The sequence below is a fragment of the Anastrepha ludens genome, chromosome 2 (genome assembly GCF_028408465.1).
Source record: "Anastrepha ludens isolate Willacy chromosome 2, idAnaLude1.1, whole genome shotgun sequence".
NCBI lineage: Eukaryota > Metazoa > Arthropoda > Insecta > Diptera > Tephritidae > Anastrepha > Anastrepha ludens.
The window spans coordinates 20,881,789-20,905,512 of record NC_071498.1 but is presented as its reverse complement, the minus strand read 5'-3'; the positions used below and the strand labels follow the sequence as shown (position 1 = coordinate 20,905,512).

Below are 23,724 nucleotides of genomic sequence, written 5' to 3'. Positions count from 1 at the left end.
CTACTTGTTCTACTACGCCACTTTTATAGCAGCCATACATGAAACCCAACCCAACCCAATATTTGATTTATCTCTGACGGTTATTTCGCACTCTCTCAAGCAAGAAATGGTGCTCAACTAAAGTGTCATAAAAGTCAATGCTCACTGTGCTGCAAATCTTCACCTGATGCCATTTGTTCATAGAGGCGCAAAGCATTCGCTTTGCTTTTGGTTAAAAAAAAAAATACCATCAAAGCCAGCAATCAGTCGCCTGCCACGCTGGCGCTGACACCCTTCATGTACGTCTGCCTCGCCATCAATCAAAGTACTGTAACGGAGATCGGTACTTTGGCTTTTTCCACTATCGTCCACCATTTATGCAAACGTATTGGTATTGATGGCCGGTAGCGGCCGTGGCTATGCGTTTGACTATCGTTCAATTGTGTGAGAGCTGCGTGCACGCGAATCATCAATCAATCAAACTACTCGATAGTGGCGGACGATTAAGATGAGACGAGACCTCTTTTGTAAGTTTTTTTTTAAATCTTCAGCTCTTTGAAGTTTTTAGAGTGCAAACGCAAGTTTTCCTCTCTGGCTTGAAGCGATAAACTCGTTAGCTGCATTTTCAGTTCAAATTCATTTATTTACATACTCTTACGTATGTAGGTCCACATGTGGAGCGCTTTGAATTACCTACCCGACCATAAGTGCAATTACTATTGACGCTCGAAGTTTACTCGTACCTACTAACAAACATAAATTCGTAATTTCAGACACCTCTAAGAAATTTATTAGGTTCTGACTACACTTTCTCTTACCAGTTAGATCCTGCCAGGCAATGCCAATGGCTTCAGCTCTGCTACAATAAATTTTTTTTTGGTATTATTTATTATTATTTCGTGCACAAAAGTGTTCTAAGGCAGAGTAAATTGCAAATATTTCATTTTTCCAATTTCAATTTTTGTTGCACTCTTTTTTGTTTCCATCTGTTCAATTTGCATTGCATGAGAAATTTTAAAGCTGCCCAGGAGATTGGAAGGCAATGAAAACAAGCATTAGCTACCAATAAATCTGGCAATCTGTTGTAACTATGTACGTGTATATATGTGCATACATACATACATACATACACACACACATATATATACGAGTATAAGTACTTATTTAGCTATGCACTGCAACTACACTCACCTGCAAGGACTCCTCCTAGTGCACAAATATTCACGTTAAGTAGTTAAGCTGCAGAAAGTTTGTTTATTAATAATTTTTGCTTTAAATTTATTTCTTCTACTTCTTTTTTTTTGCTACTCAAAAAATTGTAAAAATGCTTTTATATACTACCACATATTTCATTTATTTTTATATAAAAACTTTTGCATTTATGAGAATTTAGTTCCGCATTCTCTTTAGTTTCTAGTTTCTGCATTATCTGCCATTGATGAGCTATACTTTTATTTTGTATTTGTTTTCATTGTTTCCTTTGTAGCGCAAATCACACAATGGGACTTGATTTTCTATGGCACTGAAACACCCGCCCAACCGGAAGACACAGTCCACATTAGCGATGGTCTATTTGGCAATGATATGGGCCACAATGACATCGAATACGATGCTAATTTACAATGGCGAAATATGCAGCAGGTAAATGTTTATAATAATTGCAAATAAGCAACAACGTATTGAGATTCATTAGTTGGATATTTAGCATAAATATTAAATGCATACATACGTGCATCCTTACATGCATATATACATACATATCTATAGACATTGGACATTTGAGAAAATCCTATTTCATAGAAGTGATTATATATTTTATTTAAGGAGTTTGGGGTTTAAGTTGGGGGAGAGACCCGAAAAAATAATGATTTTCAATAATTTTGTTTTTGTTAGTCAGTTTCTTTATTTTACAAAAATAAAAACATAGCATTAATACATCATGTTTCGACTTGACTTTGGCATAATCTCAAAAAAAAATTATTGTAATAATTGTAAAAGTTATCGCTGTTTGTGTGGAGCCCGTTTCTCCAGTAGTCCCTTGCGGTGATCATCACAAGTCTTTGGAATCGGTCAAGAGAAATTAGTTTTCTTAATAGATAATGTTGTGCCTGATCGAAGCTTTTTTGTTTTTCAAAATTAACAATATATCGGCCTCAGGAAATATTTTTCAGATTTTCGAGCAAAAAACCGACAATGAATTGGTTAAAAAAAATCGAAATTTTTGAAAAAAAAAATCCTTCGATCAGGCGTTTTTTATGTTTTTCAAAAGCAGTATAAATTTTATTGAAATCCACCAAGCGGTTTTTAAGTTACAGTGATCACCAGATCAAATAACATAGTTTTGAGAAAAACGCATTTAAAGTTGTGCTATCGATTTATGTAGAGTTTTACTAATTATTTAATTACTTGCACTGTGTCATCTATTCCTGGGCCGTATAATAGTTCTTCAGCCGTCATAGCAGCTTCCAAAATATCGAATGCCTACGTCGCATTCTACCTTCTCGAGTGTTATCGTTAGCGCGCTTATCTGCCACATTCATACGCGCAGCATCCATTTTTTCAGCATACGAACGCTCCGGAGTGCCCGAGCGCCCTTTGTTAATTGTTGAATAACTCGAAAAGTATTTATCGGATTCACTTCAAATTTTCAAACAATATTTTTAAGATATTAGACTTTAAGAAAATGCAAAAAAATTCAATTTTTTGAAAATTCTGCCTACCCTTACCCCTTTACTATAATCGAAAAGGACTTTAAATATTGTCTGAAAAAAACATTTTTAAGGGGCGTGGTGTCACTTGTTTTGTAGAAATACATATATGTACCTAAATACACTGCATTGGAAAACTATATCAAAGGGACTTATTGTCAATTCTTTACTTTGTTTCCCATTTAATTTAAGACATCCTATGCTCCAATGGAAGTGAGAGGGGGGAAAAATATAATATTAAAAATTGTAAGAATCTTTTTAAGTAAATAATGAAGCAGTAATTAAAGGTGATCTAAAATGCCTAATTTTCACCCCATGTAGGCCACCTTGAGCGAAAAAATTTAAAGATGCGACTTTGCGCTTACGTGTCCTTGCACAGCTCTCGCTGAGCTAACGCGGATTCCACCTTTCCAAAAGCAGAACACATATTTAAAAGGGAACCCTAATCCTCTCATTTCGCAGGAAAACCACATCACAGATTCTCTCTCTGACTAACTCATCCACCCATCAGTTTCCCGCGAAGTCAGTGTTCGCATGCGGTCGAAAAGGAAGTCAGGCATTCTCCGACTAGTATCAAATGCACCTATATCGAGTCCAGAGCCTTAATTGCTGCTTGGTTGTCGAAGTAAATGTCTACTACCCCGACGGTGGCTACCTCCGCCTAAAACACACTGCAGTACTCCTGTAGCCTTAATTTAAGCTTGAAAGAGTTCATCTCGTAAAACACTTGCCCACCAATTCTTCCGTGCAGCTTCTTACCATTTGTAAATAGGTTCACCCGACCTTGACTCCAAATGCGCAACCTTCCCCACTCTTCCTTTAAGGGGATATGAATAAATAATGTCCCATTCATGCTGACTAACAAAACCTAGAATTTAAAGCTTTTAACAATGATTGGAAATTATGACGGATCTTAATTAATTAGCTATCATGAAGATCTTGGAAGAGTGGAAACGGGGAAGTTACAAATTACTAATAAACAATCCCCACATCAAGCTTCTCTCCTTTTATTTCCGGTCTCATCACAATAAATTTTTTATACTTTGAGTCTAACTGGGTTGTTGTTGTTGGAGAAGCATAAACATTCCCCGTGATGCTGAAGTGACAGTCCTTGGCCGGATATAAATTCGGGTCGCTCCGGTTACGAAGAACCGACTGTCGTGGGAACGTGTCTAACTGTGTCCTTTCCCTTGCTGCACAACTTTTAAATCTTTTAAAGCACACGAAGCTTGAAAGGATAAAGCAGGTTTAAACATCACACATCTGATGAATTTCATCAGCAGCTGGAAGTGAGGAAATGTAATTAGCCACCGTCTTCCTTTTTCCTCCTGTTTTGTTCTTTCCCCTCTACTTTGCGTGACATAACAATGGGAGAATTTTTATTCTTTTCCCAAGTGGCCTAAGTTTAAAGGCCGCTTTATGGGCAGTTTCCTTGAGACCAATGCCACCTTACCACCAATGCCATTTATAAGTACATAGTTTCTTACTTCGTGCATGTCCTGCACCACAACACAACGATTAAGGAATTATGAAAAACACGCACATGCAGCTGTTCAACGTACGAGCGACTATCCCCCACCACTGTGCATAGCATTGGACTCCAGCTGTTGTTGTTGTGCTCAAAGCTAGTCGATGGTAAAAACATCAGTAACAGAAATTTACATGACAAAGGCCCAGCCTGTTCAGAATTTTAATGCGCCATCTCGTTTCCAGCCTACATGACTTTGTGGGTCAGTCTGTTGGAAGGTGCAAATAACAGCAAAAATTACTTGAAAAAGCTGGAGGAAGCAACATCGTTTCCAGACACCACAAGTTTTGGGAATTTATTTGGTCAGGAGGCAGCTGTTGATAGGTGCTGAAGTACGTTGCAAACTTTTCCTTCTGCTATGCTTCTGCGAAGGCAATGGAATTCTTAAATTTTTAAAATTTCAACTTAATTTGAATAAATTCGCTTGGAAAGACTGCAGGGGAGCAGTTGACTGACTGGCTTTCTGCTTCCATTTACGTGTACCAGTGCGGATTTTCCACGCCATTTCACTGGCATAATTTCAAATTACCGCTTGGCACAGTGACAGAGTTGTGCAGTTAATAAATTTCTGTAAATTTTATTCTTTTCGAAAAAAAAACTCAATTCGTTAAGTGATGTGGAAAACATAACCTCGAGAAGCTAAGCTAGAGTGAATTAGTTGTAGATCTGAAGAACACGAAAAATCTCTTTATGCATCTCCGCTGATGTTGAATATGATTTCTATCTGTAAAAGGTACACGTTAAAGTAGATGCAGTGCTAAATGGGCTGTGTATGAATTTACCCTTTCTGCTCGTCCGGCCGTTTCGTCGGCAGTCAACCCATGTACATACATTTGTCCGCAGGCCGATAATGTCATTGGATGCTCAACAATGACGCTGATTCTGCGCTGCCTTCACAAGCAGACCACCAAACGAAAGCTCCAATAACGAGCAATGCACAAACACACTTTTTGTATATTTTATATGAGAGATGTCCGCTTTTAGCTAACAAATTTTCTAAGAGCAAAACCCATAATGACAGTAGGTCCTGGGTCATGATTAACAGTGGTTATAAAATACGAGTATAGAAATGATAGAAAAATATTCGTATATGTAACAACGCCTCTTGGTAGATAATTATCTCCAATTGCATTTCTGCCATGGAAAAGTTGGGCATAAAAAACTTTCGCCGTTCGTAGGCAGTATAAAACTTTATTGAAGAGAAAGCTGCATCAATCACCTATAAAGGATGTACACCCTTTTTTGGGTATGTGGCCAAGCTCCTCCTCCTATTTGTGGTGTGCGTCTTGTTATTATTTCACAAATGGAAAGACCTACAGTTTTAAGTCGACTCCGAACGGCAGACGCATTTTTATGAGGAGCTTTTTCTTTGTAGAACTACACTCGAACGTTTGACGTTGCCAGCGGAGGGGCAATCGCTATTAGATAAAAATGTTTCTATATTTTGGTGTTTCATGCCCGGCCACTACCGAATGGCAGTCACGCACAAACTCATTCGGCCACGACGACCGCGATAAAGGGTATGCACGACAATTATATGCAGTCCGTCTAACAAGTTTTGGCGCAGTGATTTTTTTGCAATATCTTTCATGCTAAATTTTTTCATTAATTTTGTACAAAAATATAGATTTTGGATAGTTTTTGTGGATCAAAATTGAGGTTCCACACTTAGTTCAACATAAAAAGCTAAAAAAACCAAAAAAACCGCGGTCTCTGTACTTTCTTCCCTTCAAGCGTTCAATCATTGTAGAATACAAGATCGTCAGCAAAAAAAAAGTATTCAAAATCAACTGGAATTTCCACCTTGCTACACTATAATTAAATGAGCTATAAAACTGCAAACCAGAAAAAAATCAAATTTCCCAGTAAAAATTCCGAAATTTTGTTAAAAATTTGATGCTTTTTTAATGTTCTATAAAGATTAAAACTTTAAAACATGTTGATTTTATCACATCGGGTGTTTTTTTAGCTACATGAGAACTATCGATATCAATAAGTATGGCTTGACAGTTGAGAATGACAAACCGTGTTGACATTTCCGTTTAGTAAGGTTTAGCAAGTCATCATGAATCGTTTAGCGCCAGAAAAACGCTTACAAATTTTGGAATTTTACTTTAAAAAAAGTGACTCTCTCCGTGAAGTTCATAGAGCACTGACGGCATCATCGTCCTTATTTTTTTCGAAACGGTGAATTGCGAGTGTTATCGAGCCATGCTGACGGAATTTGGGTTTCCAAAAGTTAATCAGCTAAACATCGATGACATTCAATTCGAACCATACGATGCAACTTGCCACACGGCGCGCTTAACAATCGAATTATTGCAATATTCAAGCAACCATTGACGCCATACGGCCAGATTTATTGGAAAAAGTAGTAAATAAGTTGACTGATCGAATGGACCACATAACTGGGAGCCGCGACGGACATATATACATATGCCGAGTATCACATCTAAAAAAAAGTCCATAATATTTCTGTATTGCGTTATCATTTTCCGTTCTCAAGCTCTTAAAAATACACCCAATAGTATGAATTATATTTTTATGCAAACTTAACGAAAAAATTGGCATGAAAGAATTACAAATATTGTAAAAAAACTCACTGTGTCAAAACTTTTTTGGCTCACTGTATGTATATAAGAGCTCTTATTATATCTAAAGGAATACAATATTCAATATTCAATGTACGAGTTCGCGTTTAACTTTTGTTGTGCTTTAACAGTAAAGAATCTAATATGGCAGAAATTGGATATGGTACGGCTTGCAGCTACCAAGCCACCTTTTTTTACAACATGAAAAATAATTTTTGAAATAGCACAGATGCCGAAAAATGCAGCCAACGTTTCCACCTTAGTAAATCGAGTATTTTAGATGCCAGCGACTAGGGTAGCCGGTTTAGAGTAGCCAACTTATGACACTTAGACCTTGTAGGTCGGTTATGGTGCATTTGTGTAGCACAGGAACCTTAGTGTTTATTCATCATGGAACCATTTAGACGCTCTTATGAAGCGTAGGATTTTATTCCAACAACCGGATAGTTCCGTAAGAGAGTCAAATGAATATTTTCCTAACAACCTTGCTCTACTCATAGCTAAGGCTGGACAAGTACAAGCAAAGTATTCTGCTGTTTCTTCCTCTTACTCGTCTCTACAACATCTGCAGTATTCATGAGAAATGAGAAATACTCCTAGCCTAGAAGAGTGTCTACCTAACAGTCATAGACCAGTAATACAAGCCACAACCTTCGCGATGTTCTCTCTTGGGAGGTTGAGCAATTCTCCTGACCTTTTCTTATCTATTTGCGGCCAAATTAGCCTGGTTGCAACACAAGTGTTTTCTTCTCTCCATGACCAATTGGCCACCTGGAGAATACTTATATAATTTGTATCCTTAATTTGCAAATTGCCATAGGAACTCCAATATAAAATTGCCTCTGTTTTAAAGAGTGGAAGATTAGTATCCTTTCTGGCTAGCTCATCGGCCTTGCAATGCCTCATCTGGGGCACATTTCTTGTGAATAAAGCGCTCGCGTTAGACGAAGAATACATCAGAAATATGGAATAGAAAGCCCGAAGAGCTGTTATGGAGTGAAGAGACTAGCACAACAGAATACGTAAAAAGTCCTCCGCTCCCCATGTGTGGAACTGTGGAATTGTGTGCCTGTGGCCTCGATGCGTCTGTACTACATTTTATCCGTTCGACCACCACTTCTAAGAATACATTTTGTTGGCAAAAATTAAAACGGGTAGTTAATTGTTTTTTTTATTAATTTTTTTTTTTTTAAATTTTTTTTTTTTTTAATTTCCAACGATTAACAATTCTAAGAAAGCAGTTAGATACAATTTTTTTTAATTTCAATAATTTGTAAGCAAATAAGAACACCCCTAATAAATATGAAAGCACATTCGTATGCATGTTTGTACTCATGTTGATTCTCAGAAATCTGCATTAAATTCATTTTTGGCAATTCCAATTCGTTGTGATGTGTTGACAACATTGCCAGCGGGCAATTTGCCAATGTTGCTGCTCGCATCGTCGTCCGCTTGCTTTCCCCGTTTACTATGTTACGCTTCATTTTAATGGATTGTACGAGTATTTAGACTCCGTGGGACTCTTTGCTTTGCCATGGATCCGGCTTAGTTGGTTGAATGATTTTTTGTTTGTTTGCCGCTGGTTAGTTGATGGCGGTTTTTAGTTTGTTGCGCCACAGAAAACAAAAAGTAACAATAAAACTAAAAATAGAAAATAAAAAATTAGAACTGAGCACTGAGAGCTGAACACTGAAAACTGAAAACCAAAAGGACTAAAGTCAAATAAATTAAAAATTAAGCAAATAGGAATAGACAAGGCTGTGCATGTATGTGTTTGTCATAGATGAAATCGTGCGTTTTTCGCATTTTGTTCAGCAAAATTATATCTTTCACCACTTCTGCTGGTATTCGCTTCCGCAGTAATGAAAATAAAGTAAAGGAATGGACGTTTCATTAAAAAGTGCGGTAACATTTTTAGAAGCTTTGAGGTTTGCGCGTTTCACTGAGAAGTCATTTGGTTCAGAATGGCATATTTAGGTTGTAGTTTTCATCAAATATCCCCAAATAAATATCATACAAGTTATTTCACAGTCTTCTTCCTAATATGACAACCATGAAAAACCTACGAGAATGTCTCCAGCCGTGAAAGCGTTTTTACTGGAAAGCGTTTAATCACTATGTAGTCGAAATTTTGCTAAAATCAGTCATTTAATAAATTATAATTGGCGGTCGCCATAGCCGAATGGGTTGGTGCGCGACTACCATTCGGGAATGCGTAGATTCGAATCTCTCTGCCTGAAACAACTAAATGATTTATAAAAAATTTTCTCTTAATACCGGTCGCCTCTCGGCTGGCAACGAGAAACCTCCGAGTGTATTTCTACCATGAAAAAGGTACTCATAAAAACCCATTTGCCGTTCGGAGTCGCCTTGAAACTGTAGGTTCCTCTATTTGTGGAACAACATCAAAATGCACGCCCCAAATAGGAATAGGCGCTCGGTCAAATACTCACCAAATGTGCACGCGCCAAATATTTATTTATTTTTTACTAAATCATTTGATCACTATTGAATAAGAAATCGTTAAAATATTAGTTTCTGAACTGAAGCTTTTATATAAAGAAACTTAGTTTACTCACAACACTCAGATTAGTTCTAATTCCCAGCAAAACGGACTCACAAGGACGCTGCAAGTTTTGAATTTTTAAATTATGTTTGTGATATACGAAAGAAATCTACACAGTTCTTACTTATGTTGCTTCGTTGCCGTCTGAGCAACGACTGATTGGACGAATTTATGAATAAGTATGAAAAGATCGGACAGAATTTTCACGCCGAATCCCCGGTGGTGACAGCGAAAGTTACTCGCTCAATTTCGGGATTCACCATTACTGAAGACCAAACCTGGTAGTCTATCGTCATTGATGAAATTTTGCACATCTCCTAACGTAAAAGCTGAGTCACTTCGCCCAAAAGTAACCTGGGTTCTTGATCATTGCAACATCGAAAAGAGCTGCAGGGCAGATGAACAAGCGAAACTCGGCACCAAACTCACTAAAGAGTACACAACCAATGACATAGGCATACCTTTACAAACATGTAAACTACCTTTCTTTGAGGAATTTGTAAGATTAAGGAACGAAAGATGACGCAACGAATCCACCTGCAGAATCGGCCGAAATTGTGTCCGAAACTCAATGCTAAGCGCACTAAGCTAAACTTTGCTAAGCCAAAATCACAAAAGCATAAAATCCTAGCACACTGATTTCCGTCCTAATAATTTTCGTCATCATTTCCCTCACACTGTCTAATAGGCAGACACGCCCAGAGGATATGCATGCAAACATACAACTTCTGAAGAAGCTGTCTAGATGAATCAGTGTAAGAGACGATTTTGCACCTTCTGCCACTGTCCTGCTCTATCCAGGCGTAGATTTACAACTTTTCAATGAGTTGGAGAATCTCCGCTCAGTAGAAATCAGGGATATTCTAAAGTTTCTTAATGACTCACATTGGTTTTAGGAAAGTAAGTTTGGGAAAGCAAGATAATTCCGCATGCGGCATCGCAATGGGTGTTACATACACCGCAATATGTAGAAATAAAGAGTGCAAGAAAGATTTTTAGACTTAGTCGAAATGAAAATTACACCATTTTGAAATACAGGTTTTGTGTTTCCTGAAATTTGGATTTCTATGCGCTTTTTGACTATTTGCTGGGGGACTTTACAATTTGCGATTTATAAACAAAAAATATATCGTGAGCTAATTTCAACTTTAGTTGATGTTTTCCTTCGGTGTTTGCGCTTCGATTTGAATTTACCTAAAATCAAACTGTATACGCAACCAGCTGATTATTCTTCTTGTATATTCTTCTTGTAATTTATATGGCGCTCACATCCTTCTTTGGGTGTTGGCCGAGCTCCTCCTCCTATTTATTGTTCGCGTCTTGGTGCTTTTCCACAAATGGAAGAAATTCATTAGGAGGTTTGCCTTTTTCTGCCGAGGAGCGGCTGGTATTAGAAAAGCCTTTTTCTGTGATATGGTGTTTCATGCTCACAGTGAGTTTCGAACCATGGCCCTGCTGATGCTAGTCACGCACAAATCTATTCAGTTATGGTGGCCATGGAACCTGAATCAAATGGAGGGACCTTGTCAAATTCCAACGACATAGATGGGCCGCGTGCCTAAAGAGCGAAATGCTAGGACAGCTTTTATTTTAACACCGACTAGAGCAAGAAAAAGAGGGCGCCCACGAAAGAGATGGTTAGAGGACGTCGAATAAAATCTTAAGGAAATGAACGTACACAACTGGACAGATGAAGCCATGGATAGAAGAAAGTGGAGAAAAATTGTTAATGAAACTGTGGCCCACCACGGATTGTGAAGCAGAAATACACTCGGAGGTTTGCCAATGTCTGCCGAGCAGCTCCCGCCATTAGGAAAAACTTTTCTATCAATTGGTGTTTTATGCCCAGAATTTTGAACCTGCGCAATTTCGAATGGTAGTCACTAGGCCGGGTCGATTTGTGGGGAGGCAAAAAAATCGCCCATCGCCTAGGGATTAAAATAAGAAACTTTGCCGAAGGAACCATACCTCTAAAACGAATTCTGATGTCCCCCAATTTGGGTCGAACTTTTTAGTTTCTTTTCTCATGTAAAGGCCAAAAATAGTGATATTTTGAAATGATTGTATGGGGAACCCCCAGGGGAGTTCCAGGGGGTGTGCCACTGGCAAGGGTGGATCGGCCGTCCCAAGTTAGGGGGGGTCGGTCATACATTTGGACTCGACTGGAGCACTCTAAATGGGTCAAAGTGGGATTTTCGTTCGAACCAAATTGGGGGGCATCAGAATTCGTTTTAGAGGTATGGTTCCTTCGGCAAAGTTTCTTATTTTGATCCCTAGAATACGATTTTCACAGAGCAATGAGCGATTTTTAAATCGACCCGCCCTAGTAATCACACACCAACCCGTTCGGCTGCGGTGGCTGCTACTTTAATTATTTAATTCTTTTATTTTCTAGTGATGGCAAATCTCTAGTTCGTTAACATTTTTGATATTCTTGCCTTTGACAATTTCCGCTTGATCTTTATTGCTGGCTGGAGACGGCTCATTTTCTTTCGAACTTCAATCATTTTATAATGTAATGATTTTACGGAAGATGGGCAAATTATATTGTATTTCACAGATTTTTGTTGAATTACAAGTGAATGCGACACTGGGTAGGTAGGCAGATAGGTCTGGTGGCTGCCGGTATGACACACTTAGACCTGTCGTAGGTCCGTTGTGATACCACCCTAACTTTTTCCTTACACTATGGGATCTCTTTTAAACAATCCTGCAGCTGTGATAAACGAGCTTAGTTTCGTTAGTTTGAGATGCAAAATATCCGCTACATCTGTTAAAAATGCACTACCAAGCGTATAAAGTCTTCTTTTAACTAAACCTTCACACCCACAAAGCAGGTGTCTGTTTCGTCCTCTTCTATACGATAGCAGCTTCTACAATAATCGTAGTATGGAACTCCCAGCCTGGTAGCATGGTTACCTATTAGAAAATGACCGATTGAAGCACCTCTCTGTTGAGATTTAGCAGGCATTTTAAACAACCACTGCTGAGTTTCGGCCATGTCAATTTGCTTAATTCGCATGTTGTTAGGTTTCCCCATTTTGAAGTTACTGTTCTAATTGAAATACTGGGATAAGTCATTTAGTGGAGTTTATAACATTCTATTACTGTTTTCGACGAGTGTCTTTTGAACTCTAGCTTTTTTATTGCTGCTGGCTGTCTGAATAAATGACGACCTTCCTGGGGGGTAATACCGGATGAAGCAATAACTTTCCTATCATTTAAACCCTAAAAGCGGTCGAGATATATGTGAAAATGAAGAAGCGGATTCCTTTAACACTCTCACTTTCTATTGATTTATGAATTTCTGTTCTATTTCTGTTCTTCCAAAATAAAGAATTTCTCCACCGCACGATATTCGCTTATTTCCACTGTAAAGAAAATTCTCTGGCTTTTCATCTTCTAATGGCCTGTAAATAAAGAATGAATTGACAAATCGAAATATAATTTTTTGTGTGTTCCACTGAAGGACGAAATATTTTTTTTTTTTTGTCGAGACAGACTAGCAAGCACAGACACAATTAAGTCCATTGTGCTACATGAAATATTTAAATGACGTATAAGCTTTGATGTTTTCCTCTACTGGTTAGTATGTGTCCTTTTCAATGCTTTTCCATGCTCCCTGTCAAGGAGCACAATAAAATGCTCAGCAAGTCAGTTTCTCCTCGGATGCTACCGAAGGTATCACCCATGCAGACACATGCTAGAACCTGAGCCGCCTCCCAGACACATCACGAGGCATATTTTCAACTACTCTGACGAGATCCAGGACAAAACGCATTGATAACTACTGAACCGGACAGTATTACAGTATTACAGACAAACACTAAACGACATTTATCAGGTGACACTAACCACGTTCCTAAACTCCCGACCTCTGAATGCCATCATCGGAATCCAACCACCCCCTATTGCAAATGAAGAGCTATCCCGCGAGACCCGCATAACTTTGCCCAAGGGCGTTCTGGATACTGTAGCAGGTTAAACGCAGACCTATCCAGAATCGACCCCGTCATACCCAACATACCTATGTCGAGCATGTGAAGGCACATCGCACGCCATTAACCACCTTTTCACATGCTCCATCAAACCTACTCATCTAACACTTCTGTCCCTTTGCACCCAACCTGCCGAAACAGCACGTTTCCTGGGTCTAGCGTTAACGAAGACGACCGGAAACTACTTCTACTCGTGCATCGCACTGGCAGGGTTTAGTAAGCTGCTCCAACAACAACAATATTAGAATTAAATTGTACCGATATACATAGTACATATGGAGCTGGTAGCTGTACACACTTTTCGCCTAGTAAATAAAGGTAAATACCTATTACAAGCATTAAAGTCTTCTCACCTTATGTACTGCAGTCACAAATTTGTTAATTACACAAAATGGCAGTTAAGAGGTTTCCCTCGTATAAAAATTCAATTTCTAATATTTATCAAAGAAGTTTTTAAAGAATTTAATTAAGTTAACATTGACGCTCACATATCTCTAATCCTCAACTGAAAATGTATTTGTTACCCTGGTACAATTCCAGCATAAGCAACATTTTTAGAATGTAAAATTTTTAAAGTGCACTCAAACGCTGGAATATCTAATTTTATCAGCTCCAAACTTTTAGTGCCAGGCGACATTAAATGGATGAAAAAGTAATGGGATATTTACTACTACAGTGCCATGAGTTAATAGTGAGTGCTCGTGGGAGATGAAATCCACATACATACAGACATACTCACTGACCATACAGAAGCATCTAAATCTCATTTGGTATACCAACACTACGGATGTACTTCACGTCTACTTTCGCAATTTAAGATTTTGTGGTACATACAGATAATATAGGCAAAAATATAAATTTTGTTGTGGATTCCAGTGAAATACCCGTTCAGTAAAAATGTTTGTTCGGGTAGGTTTTTGCTTAAATCGGAAAACCCATAAGAATGGGCGTGTCAGATTTAGGATTAGTGTTGGGAAAATGTAGGTTTTTTTGTTAAAGGTAGTGCAATCTTCACAGCCGTGAAATTTCGCCAGCAACATGCATTTGGCTTGCCGTGAAATGTTGCTAGCAACATTTATTCTCAAATGAGATGAAACGACAAATTGTGAGTATCGCCCTACAAGCAATTGGCGAATTTGGCAAAAAAAGTGTTTTTAAACAAATAATACATAACATAAGATAATAAAATAAAAAATATAATATATAAAAAAATATTTACTTCCACTCTTTGCGAAGACGTTTCGCTTACAAATGCCACATCTTCGGAGTATTCGAACTCAGGCATCTCACTCGCAAACGAACTGTCAGTTCTCGTTCAATTTTAAATTATTGTACATATGCAAAGTAAATAGGTGTGAACAATTTTTTGCCGACATCTGAGTACTACTTTGCCGTGAGATACGTATGAAACTTCACGCATATTTCACGGCACTGCAATTTGTATAGATTTTGACAGCCATTACACTTAAAACACGAGCTTAAAATACTACGCTTTAGAGAGAAAGGTTAGGTTGCGTTGGATTACGTCTTCATAATGGTAAAGAGAGTAAAGAGGGCCCACTTAGACTTGACAGCCCATTGCGATTTTACTAGTTTGGACTCAAGTTCCCACTTTCAATTCTCAATATGGCGACACGACTTCATCTCTCAGATAAAACAAAATACTGTTTACATGGTAAGTCCAAAATAATCAAGACTGAGCTAAAATAGAAATGGCTGGAGCTTCGTTCTGATAACTTCGAGTTTATTTATACAAAATAGTCCCCTCTGGCCTCGATACACAGTTTGGCGTGATATAAAAGCTTTTCGAAAGAGTGTTTCAGATCATTGACAGGAATGTCGTTCAGGATGTGGGTACGCCCCTTTTGGATGGCCTCTACGGACACAAAACGTGCTCCTTTCATTGTCAAATGCCAGTTTCCGAATAGGTAGAAGTCACAGGGCGAAGAGGTATCAGGCGAATACGGTGAGTGATTAATGGTTAAAATGCGATTTCTAGTCAAAAAATCAGTCACAAGAGTGGGTCGATGAGTTGGTGCATTATCCTGTAATAAGCGCCAGCTTCTTCCTTCGCGGTATTCAGGACGAATTTGACGAATGCGATGCAACAAACGCTTCAAAACGCCAAGATAGAAAATTGCATTGACGGTTTGGCCCGTTGGCACGAACTCTCTGTAGACAATACTCTTTGAATCGTAAAAACAAGTGAGCATCGACATGATTTTTGACTTCTCCAAATGCGATTTTTTGAGTGATGGCTCGTCTGGGGCCATTCGATGATTACTGATTTTGGGTAATTTATATCCTCACAACCATCTCTGAAACGTGTAAACCACTCATGAACTCTGGCACGAGATAGACAATCATCGCCATCAACTTTTTCCATCAATCGAATATTTTGGTAAACGTTTTACTGATTCTAAAACAAAATTTGATATTAGCTCTTTGTTCGAAACTCATTTTTGTACCGATGACACAAACATACTGAGGCTTTAGACGCAATAACTCCACTTCCACTGAACCGAATGTCACTAAGTTTTCACTGGAAGTCAGCTAGAGATGTAACTTCTAACACGCTAACTCATAAAAAAGATGGCGCCATCAAAAATATTTTTATTACACCAGTCTTCACCTTGTATTTCTGCCGATTCTAATTCTGCTAGACATCCAAAGAAGTAAGACTTTAGGCAGCGATATCGCGTTCTGTCAAGAGCCGTCAGTGGCAGACAAAGTGTTCAACGCTCTCCAGCTCATTCTCGTTCCTGCTGCTGCGTTAGAAGTCATTTCCCATGTGCTCCCTTTAGATATTGCCCGGTGATAATACGAACCACCGTTAGAGAAGAAAATCTCTGAAATGGGTGTGACAGTTTCAGAATAAAGTTAAGATTTTATAGTCTTATTTCGGCAGAATATCTATTCACTAATAGTGTTTGTTCACCTCCATTCGATCATCGGCAAATATTCCTTCAGATATGGATTTATTAAAAATGAAGGAAAATAAGAATTTAAGATCGTCGTCATCCGATTGAGAAGAGTTTTTAATCTTTAACAATCCCTGAATGGCATCATTATCTGAAAGAACAAGTGAACCGAAGTCAACTGTAGAAGACAATTTCCTCAAGAAATGTTGGCTAATGGCTGCCAAATGTTCTTCCTGAACCGAAGTCGAATGAAAATAAGCTCGCTGCCTGACCTCACTTTCGACTGCGTCCGAATTCTTTGACATTAGCCTCATCTGGGTTCCGTGTCGCAGCGACATTGCGGGAAACTGCGAGGCGAATGATGATCTCCCCGCGAAAGGAGAGATTTGGGATCCCCCTGACTACCTGTGGTCTGCTCCTGGAAATATGGGCATCGCGCCAACTTAGCGAGCGTTGGGCAAGTACACAAACTTGTAAGGTCGCGAAATCCTTCCGGCCACGTGTGGACCGGGGGCGGTCGGGCGAGCTTCTGAGGTTGACAAAATATCAGCTCTCGAATCTCGTGGGTTTTCTCACAGGTCACTATGCGCGAGGAATGCATGCTGTGAGGCTTGGAATTACCTCAAGTCCTTTTTGCGATGGATGTATGGAGAATGAGGTGGAATCATCTCAACATCTTCTTTGCTGCGCCTGCTGATAAAGCAGGCGTTGACATTAGAAATCTGATGAATTTCATCAGTAGCACAAAGCGGTTGACGCAAATGCAGCGCAGTCATCGTTCGTAGTTTATACACTCTAACCCACCCTCCTAACCATCCCAGCACCACCTTTCCCCGCCCTCTCCCCGCATCCCATCGGTCTTCCTCTCTCACCTCACCTCCTTCATAATGGAATCACGAAGGACGAATCCGTTTTTCCTCGTCCAAGTGTGATCATTCCTTGGGCAACCATGTCAATCTAACCTAACCTAATCTCGCTGCAGGCAAGATCATTCCGGCTACGCTGATCCCACCGGATGCTCGTCATAAGATCCAGTAAGGTGGGCATGTGAGAGAAATTATTTATAAGCGGAAACAGACCAGCGCACCGCAAATAGGAGGAGGAGCTCGGCCAAACTCCTTACAAAAGTGTGCGCGCCTATTATTTATTTATTTTTTTAGTAACAAGCCCCGAAATTGTCAAGCTAATAAAGTCGAAACATTGACGATTTCATCTCAGTTTTTTGTACATACTACAGTGTATTTATTTGTAACTGTATATATATTTTTAAGTGCAACTACAAAAGCAATGTAAGCAGATTAGGTTTTTCACATCAAAATTTAAAAGCTTTTTTCTTTGTGGACGCAAAGTGTGCACCACAAACTTGCATGGATACAAAATATGAAAATTCTCGCATACAAATGTATAGAAATAAATAAAAAATTACGAACTATATGTATGTGTATGTGTGTGTATGTGTGTGCGTGACACTGCACGAGCACATTTAAAGCCACTTCAGTCACTACGGGAAAAAAGCAACACTAAAATAAAACATAAAATAAAATATAAACAAAAATTGGCATCAGAAATAGAAAAACAACAAATAATTACAGCAACAATGTTGGAAAGAGTGTAATAAACTAAAAGTTGAATAACCTTGTGCTGCCAATTCGTCTGCCACTGTCCGCTACCACTGTTCCTCCTGCCCCACTGCTTGTTGCCACGACTGTTGCAGCTATCGCTATAATTCTCTCGCAACTATTTTCTATCTTTTTTTTTATTACTTATAATTTTTTATTCCACTTTTCATGTGGATGCTTGTTACGATTTTGGTGTTGCAAATGGCATATAATAAAAACAAAAATTAAATAAAGTGAATGCAGCGACCAAAGTAAAAGCAACAGTTCGGTGCAAATAGCTGGCCACTAGCGGCACATAGTTGGACACATAGTTGTTGCATTTGCCACTGCAGTTGCTACACAAGCACAAACAAGTGTGTAAAAGGCAAAGCCCACAACGTTGCGACTATGCAGCTAAGTCCCACGAGATCCTTTAAATTTATGAGTGTATTTATAAGTTGCATGCATGACACTTGTCGGCTACCATCACGACGCTCACTGCCGCACACCGCCACTCCCCGCATTGCATGTTGCGAACAACTGGCGTCTGGCAAACACCACCGAACTCGAAGTGCGCCGCCATTCTCCTGCAAATGGTTAGACAGCCCACAAAAGGCAACCAGTCGAAATACTTGCGCCGTTGGTCACTGCGTTATTTCTAGCAGACATCACGGCAACATGCAACATTCCGCGGTAACCGTTGTGTGCTTGAGTGTGCTTGAGTATGCATGGATGTATGTGTGTGTGTGTGGCTTTGTCTCCTTAACTACGTATCTACTACTTTGCGGCAAAGACATTCCGCTAAAGCGCCTGAAACACTCGTACATTATTCAAATGGCGCTGTACAGCGACCGAGCGGAGTCATTCCAGCGGAGTGAGGAAAAACGACGTAAACGACTACAAAGTTACAAGGCAAATGTATGGATCTGTGCGCATATTTGACATTGTTGCCGGTTTTTCTCTTTTCCATTCCCTTCGCGGATTCTCGGCCTTCCCCTTCCGTCTCTCATTCACGCATTGCATTGCTTAAGTTGTTGCTACTCTCCGCCTTCGTCGTTCCCTGGCGTCTACTTTTCACTTCTTAAGTGTATTCCTTGTCTGTCATCATGCTGTTGTTGTTGTTGTGCCTTAGTTATCACTGGTTGGGGATTGCAGTCAACGCCGCAAACTAATACATACGAAAATCAAATACAAAGTAGCCATTTGTTTGTAACAACGTTTTGCCACTTAGTTGCATCAGAAATCTTTTCGTTGCTCTTGGCTTTCGTCTTGAATTTTTGTTTTTTTTTACTCGAACATTTCTTTATCTTCCTGCTGTGCATACCTACATACTTAAGGGTGTGGAAAAGTAGATTGGCCACGTACGTGTGAAGTGCGCAAAACTTTTTAAAAACTTTTTAATAGTTGACAACACTTTGGGGTATTTTTATAACCGCATTACCGACTATTTCCCTTCGCTCTTCGACACTCGGAATATTCGGACTCAACTGGCGAGTTTTCAATCCCCTAAATAAATGTGTTGGGCAGTTGATCTCTTCACGTTTTCTTGTTTTTTTAGTTTGCTGGCAAAAATCGAGAATATGACTTGCTTGACGACTTCCCGTTGTCTAGGTTTCGACTTGTTTGACGCATTTTTTTCTTTCATGCAATAGTTTTTACTACTGACTTCCTCACGTCGGTCCAACGTGGCCGGAACGACCCGAATAAATAAGCGGCCAAGGGCTGTCACTCCAGCAGCATTCTCCGTGCATACTATTGTATATATGGGGAATGTACTGCTGCAACAAAAACAACAACTAGTGACTAATCTATATATACAGTCTGTGTCAGAAAAAAGGAACCGCGATTATTCATGAAGTATGAAAGATATTGTATATATATTTAAAATTTTTTTACATGAAAGTAAGAACTCGACGCACGAGTTGCTTTAAATCATATATCTTACTGTACTGCCCTTCCGGCAAGATGCGTTTTCATAGTTCCCCACACATTTTCAATGGGGTTGGCGTCTGGGGACTGGGAAGGCCAGTCCAATATTGTTACGCCATTTTCTTGTTTTGTTTTTCCTCAATATGTTTTTCTGAGAGCAGTGGTTTTGATAATGTGGAACGGTAGGATATGTTCGCCTCCTTCAGTCGACGTTCGATGGTGTTGATATTCATATCTATTGCCTTTTTAGCAAGAACTGATCGTGCTTGGCGTAGTCACAAAGAAGGGTCCCGCTTAAAAAGTTGGACGATCACTTTATCCTGCTTTTTTGTTGTCACTCGCTTCAAGCCGCACTCGGAAAAGTCATCAACATTTTTATACAGTTTATACCGCTGAATTCTCATCACAACAAACTTTTTTGATTTTTTAATTACTTTTGCAGCCGCGGCGTAAGACAATTTCGGCTCTTTCGAATGCGTGCATAAAAATACCGCCTCAAAGCGCTTCGCGTACTTCTCACTCATTTTTGTTTGGTTGTGTTTACGGGAAAGTTTCGAATGACACTAACCTGAGTTAGCACTGGCGTCGTAGCCCTTGAGCGGGACTCCTATGCATCAAAAAGCACAACGAAATATATTTTGAAGTTACAAGAAAAAAACCGGTTCTTTCTACTGACACAGACTGTATATTCCGACTTTCGGTAGACTTATTGGAAAGTTCAGAAATTATGTCTCTGAAGTAAAGTAATAAAGCTAACCTCTTGTCGCACTTGTTTTAGTTCTTTTTTTTTATTTCACTTGATGTGTAATGGCTAAGAACTTAGGCATAGGGAGTTAAGAAATCGATTTGTTTTTTGCCGTGATTTAATTTTATTTTTTCCAATCGAATTCAAACCAATCGATTGTTAGTGACATGGAGTATTCGATCTCTATAGTGGGTATGCCTACCCTACAAGACAGTGCTGAGCACTTATTAGTCTCTAATACATTCGCATTATCAGAATGGCATATACAACATTTTTTAATGGGGGAAATCAAATATTTCATTTGATATTCGTTTCCCCTTATCGACGTGAATTCCATCTCTCTTTTACCAAAAGCAATTTAATATAAGTGAAAAATATAGCTACTGTACTTTAAACGGCAAGGCAACTCATTTGTACGCTGTATGTGGCTGCTCTGGAAAAAGGACTAGCGTGAATTTTTGCTGTATTTGTTGTATGTTCCCCATATCCGAATAAGTGGATGCTTGGCTGACATTTGAAAATTCGTGAATTCGAATAAAACACCGAATTGATGTGTAAGAGGTTTCTATTGAATACAAAAAATATTAATTTTATATAATTTCTAAAAAAAACATTTTATGATAACAAAAATGAGGAGTTTTTGTCATCAGTGCTGATTACTTTTTGATATCGAAAATGAGTAGTTTGGCGCATCAGTGCTTATTACTTTTTGATAACAAAAATGAGAAGTATGATTATTAGTGCTGAGAAATTTGTGATGACAACAATGAGGAGTTTAGTTGTCAGCAGTTATTACATTGTAAGAATACAAATTATTAGTTTCCTTGCCTTTAGAGCATAGTAGATATATTTCTCAGTTATAAGAAATTGCTATTGGTAAAAGAGAGGTAGAATATCACACCGACAAGGGGAAACATTCAGAACTATCCCATGGCTAGAACGAAAATGTGTAGTTTAATGAGGATAGTGATGATGATAATATGAGTGCTTATATGATAGTCAGCTGTCTTGTAGGGTATGTATACATATACAATATTATATACAAGTAGCATATTATATAATAAAATCTAACTATAATTCTTAAAAATGTCGGAATTCATATATCAATCTGCAGTTGCTATTCGTGACTACTAATTACGATATTTTATAGATTTTTGTTACATACAAATAATTTAATAGTAATTTTCGCAAATAGGGAAATAAATAAATTAATAATTAATTAATTAATAAATAAACATTTTATAATTTATATTAGTACTATATTTTTTCACTCAAAAACGATTTAAAGCATTTATTATGTTAATAATAATCCGTTCTTTTCGAAGGTCACATAATTCTTACAACTAAGTTAACAAATATAAGCTTAAAAACTAGTAGTGAGAGTCAAAATGTAAATTGTTGTTGTTTTTATGTAACAAAGAGAAACAGTTTGGTTTAGATAATTTCATTAAAGAAAAGATCCGTTAGCAAGAAAGCACATTGAGAAACGTGAAGAAGAGATGTGAGAATATAAGTAGGAGAGGTAAAGAGAGAATGAGTAAGGAAGTGTGTATTGTTGGTATTGGGAGCATGGGTATGTGTCTATATGGAAGAAAATGTCCAACTCAACAGTCAATGTCAGTCAACAGTCACAATTTGTAATTGGGTCCAAATTTCGCCAATAATGACTTGTGGTTGCTGACTGAAAACCGCCAGCAGTGTATTTTTTCTCCTTATATACAAGTAAATATAATAAAAGATAAAAACTTGCATTTGTGAACTATATAATATATATATCTATGTATGTATGTATGTATATTTTCGTTTCAAATATTCCCCTTCTTACTTGCAGGTTGGTGAATCGAGTGCGATGGCCAATGATAAGACGAATACGTCCTGCCTGAAGGCGACAGCCGACCAAAGATGTTTAGGTTTGTGTTTAATTTTCATTTTATTAACACAATTACTATTAAACTGCAACTTCAACAACCACAACAACAACAGCAACAACAAAAGTGGCAATAGATAGATACAGTTAACCAAAAACAAGTAACAAAACAAAGAACTAAAACCAGAAATCTAAAAATTCCGATAAGAACGCAAAAGCTGTATAAAATAAACTTGTAAATTAAAGTAGAAAGCCAAAAAGTAAAACAGCAAAAAGAAAAATTGCAAAACAAAAATTTAAAAATGAAAAATGAAAAACAAAAAGTCATTAACCCTCTGACGAGCAAAATTTTTTCTAAACCCAAAAAACTTTTGCAAACATTTTATATTGAGATTAAAGCTGAAGTAAAACGTAGAGTTACAAAAACAAAGCACAAAAACAAAAAAAGATGCTAGAAATACTGTAAACGTAAAAAATTATTAAAATATATTTAAGATGCGTGTAAATTTTCAGTGTAATAATGGAATTTGAAAAATGCTCTTCTAAGAACTTTCTTTTCCGAAAACTCTGTTTTTGTAAAAATATTTGTATATTTCTTTTGAATTTCGATAATTCACTTCAAAGTGCTGTGTAGGTTAAGATTTCAAAGAAAACTAAGCGAAAAAGTGTCCAACTTAGGTTAGGTGCAAAAAAATTAAAAAAAAAAAACAAAAAATTAAAGCAAATATCTAAAATAGCTAACAACAACAAAAAATTTTGATAAAAGAAAATATTTTTTTTGTTTTTGGCGAAATTCGAAAATCTAGAAATGCATAACATTCAGACAAAACTAAAAGAAAAAAATGTAGTTAATAAGGAGAAAAATGCTGAACACGCGCTAAAGGTTGTTTCAAATTTGTACAGACTAGACTAGACAGAAGAACAGAGGAACATGATAAAAATTTAGTCTAGTGTTGCCACGTTTCATGTTAAAAAAAGAAGCAATTGAAAAAAAAAAAAATATTTGGTTAGCTAAAACACAAAACTTGGGGAATATTAGCCTAGGTACTAAAGAAAATTCAATGCTTCAGATAGTTGCGCTAGAACTCAAGGCGAATCTTTTGGAGGTGATATTAGTAAGCCAGCTAATTTGTTTTTTTTTTTTTATTTCGTTGTGTACATTAGACTGCTAGCATAAAATGAAATGACTAAAAGCCGTTCCATTCGCACTGTCGTATGCTTCCAAGAGCCAATTTACACGATGGCTTGTCACCCTAGGTTTTTTGCAAACTCTCTTTTAAAGAAGCCGTCGGGT

General features: G+C 38.0%; 1 protein-coding gene across 1 annotated transcript in view; it reads left to right on the top strand.

The window, feature by feature from the left end:
- LOC128869446 (furin-like protease 1, isoforms 1/1-X/2) overlaps positions 1 to 22,753 on the top strand; it is a 38,739-nt gene extending 15,986 nt beyond the window's left edge. Inside the window, exons 8-9 of the mRNA XM_054112258.1 lie at positions 1,466 to 1,620; positions 22,395 to 22,753. Coding sequence (XP_053968233.1) covers positions 1,466 to 1,620; positions 22,395 to 22,571 — 332 coding nt within the window. The 3' untranslated portion in view covers positions 22,572 to 22,753. The remainder of the gene's footprint in view (positions 1 to 1,465; positions 1,621 to 22,394) is intronic.
- The last annotated feature ends 971 nt before the right edge of the window (positions 22,754 to 23,724 follow it).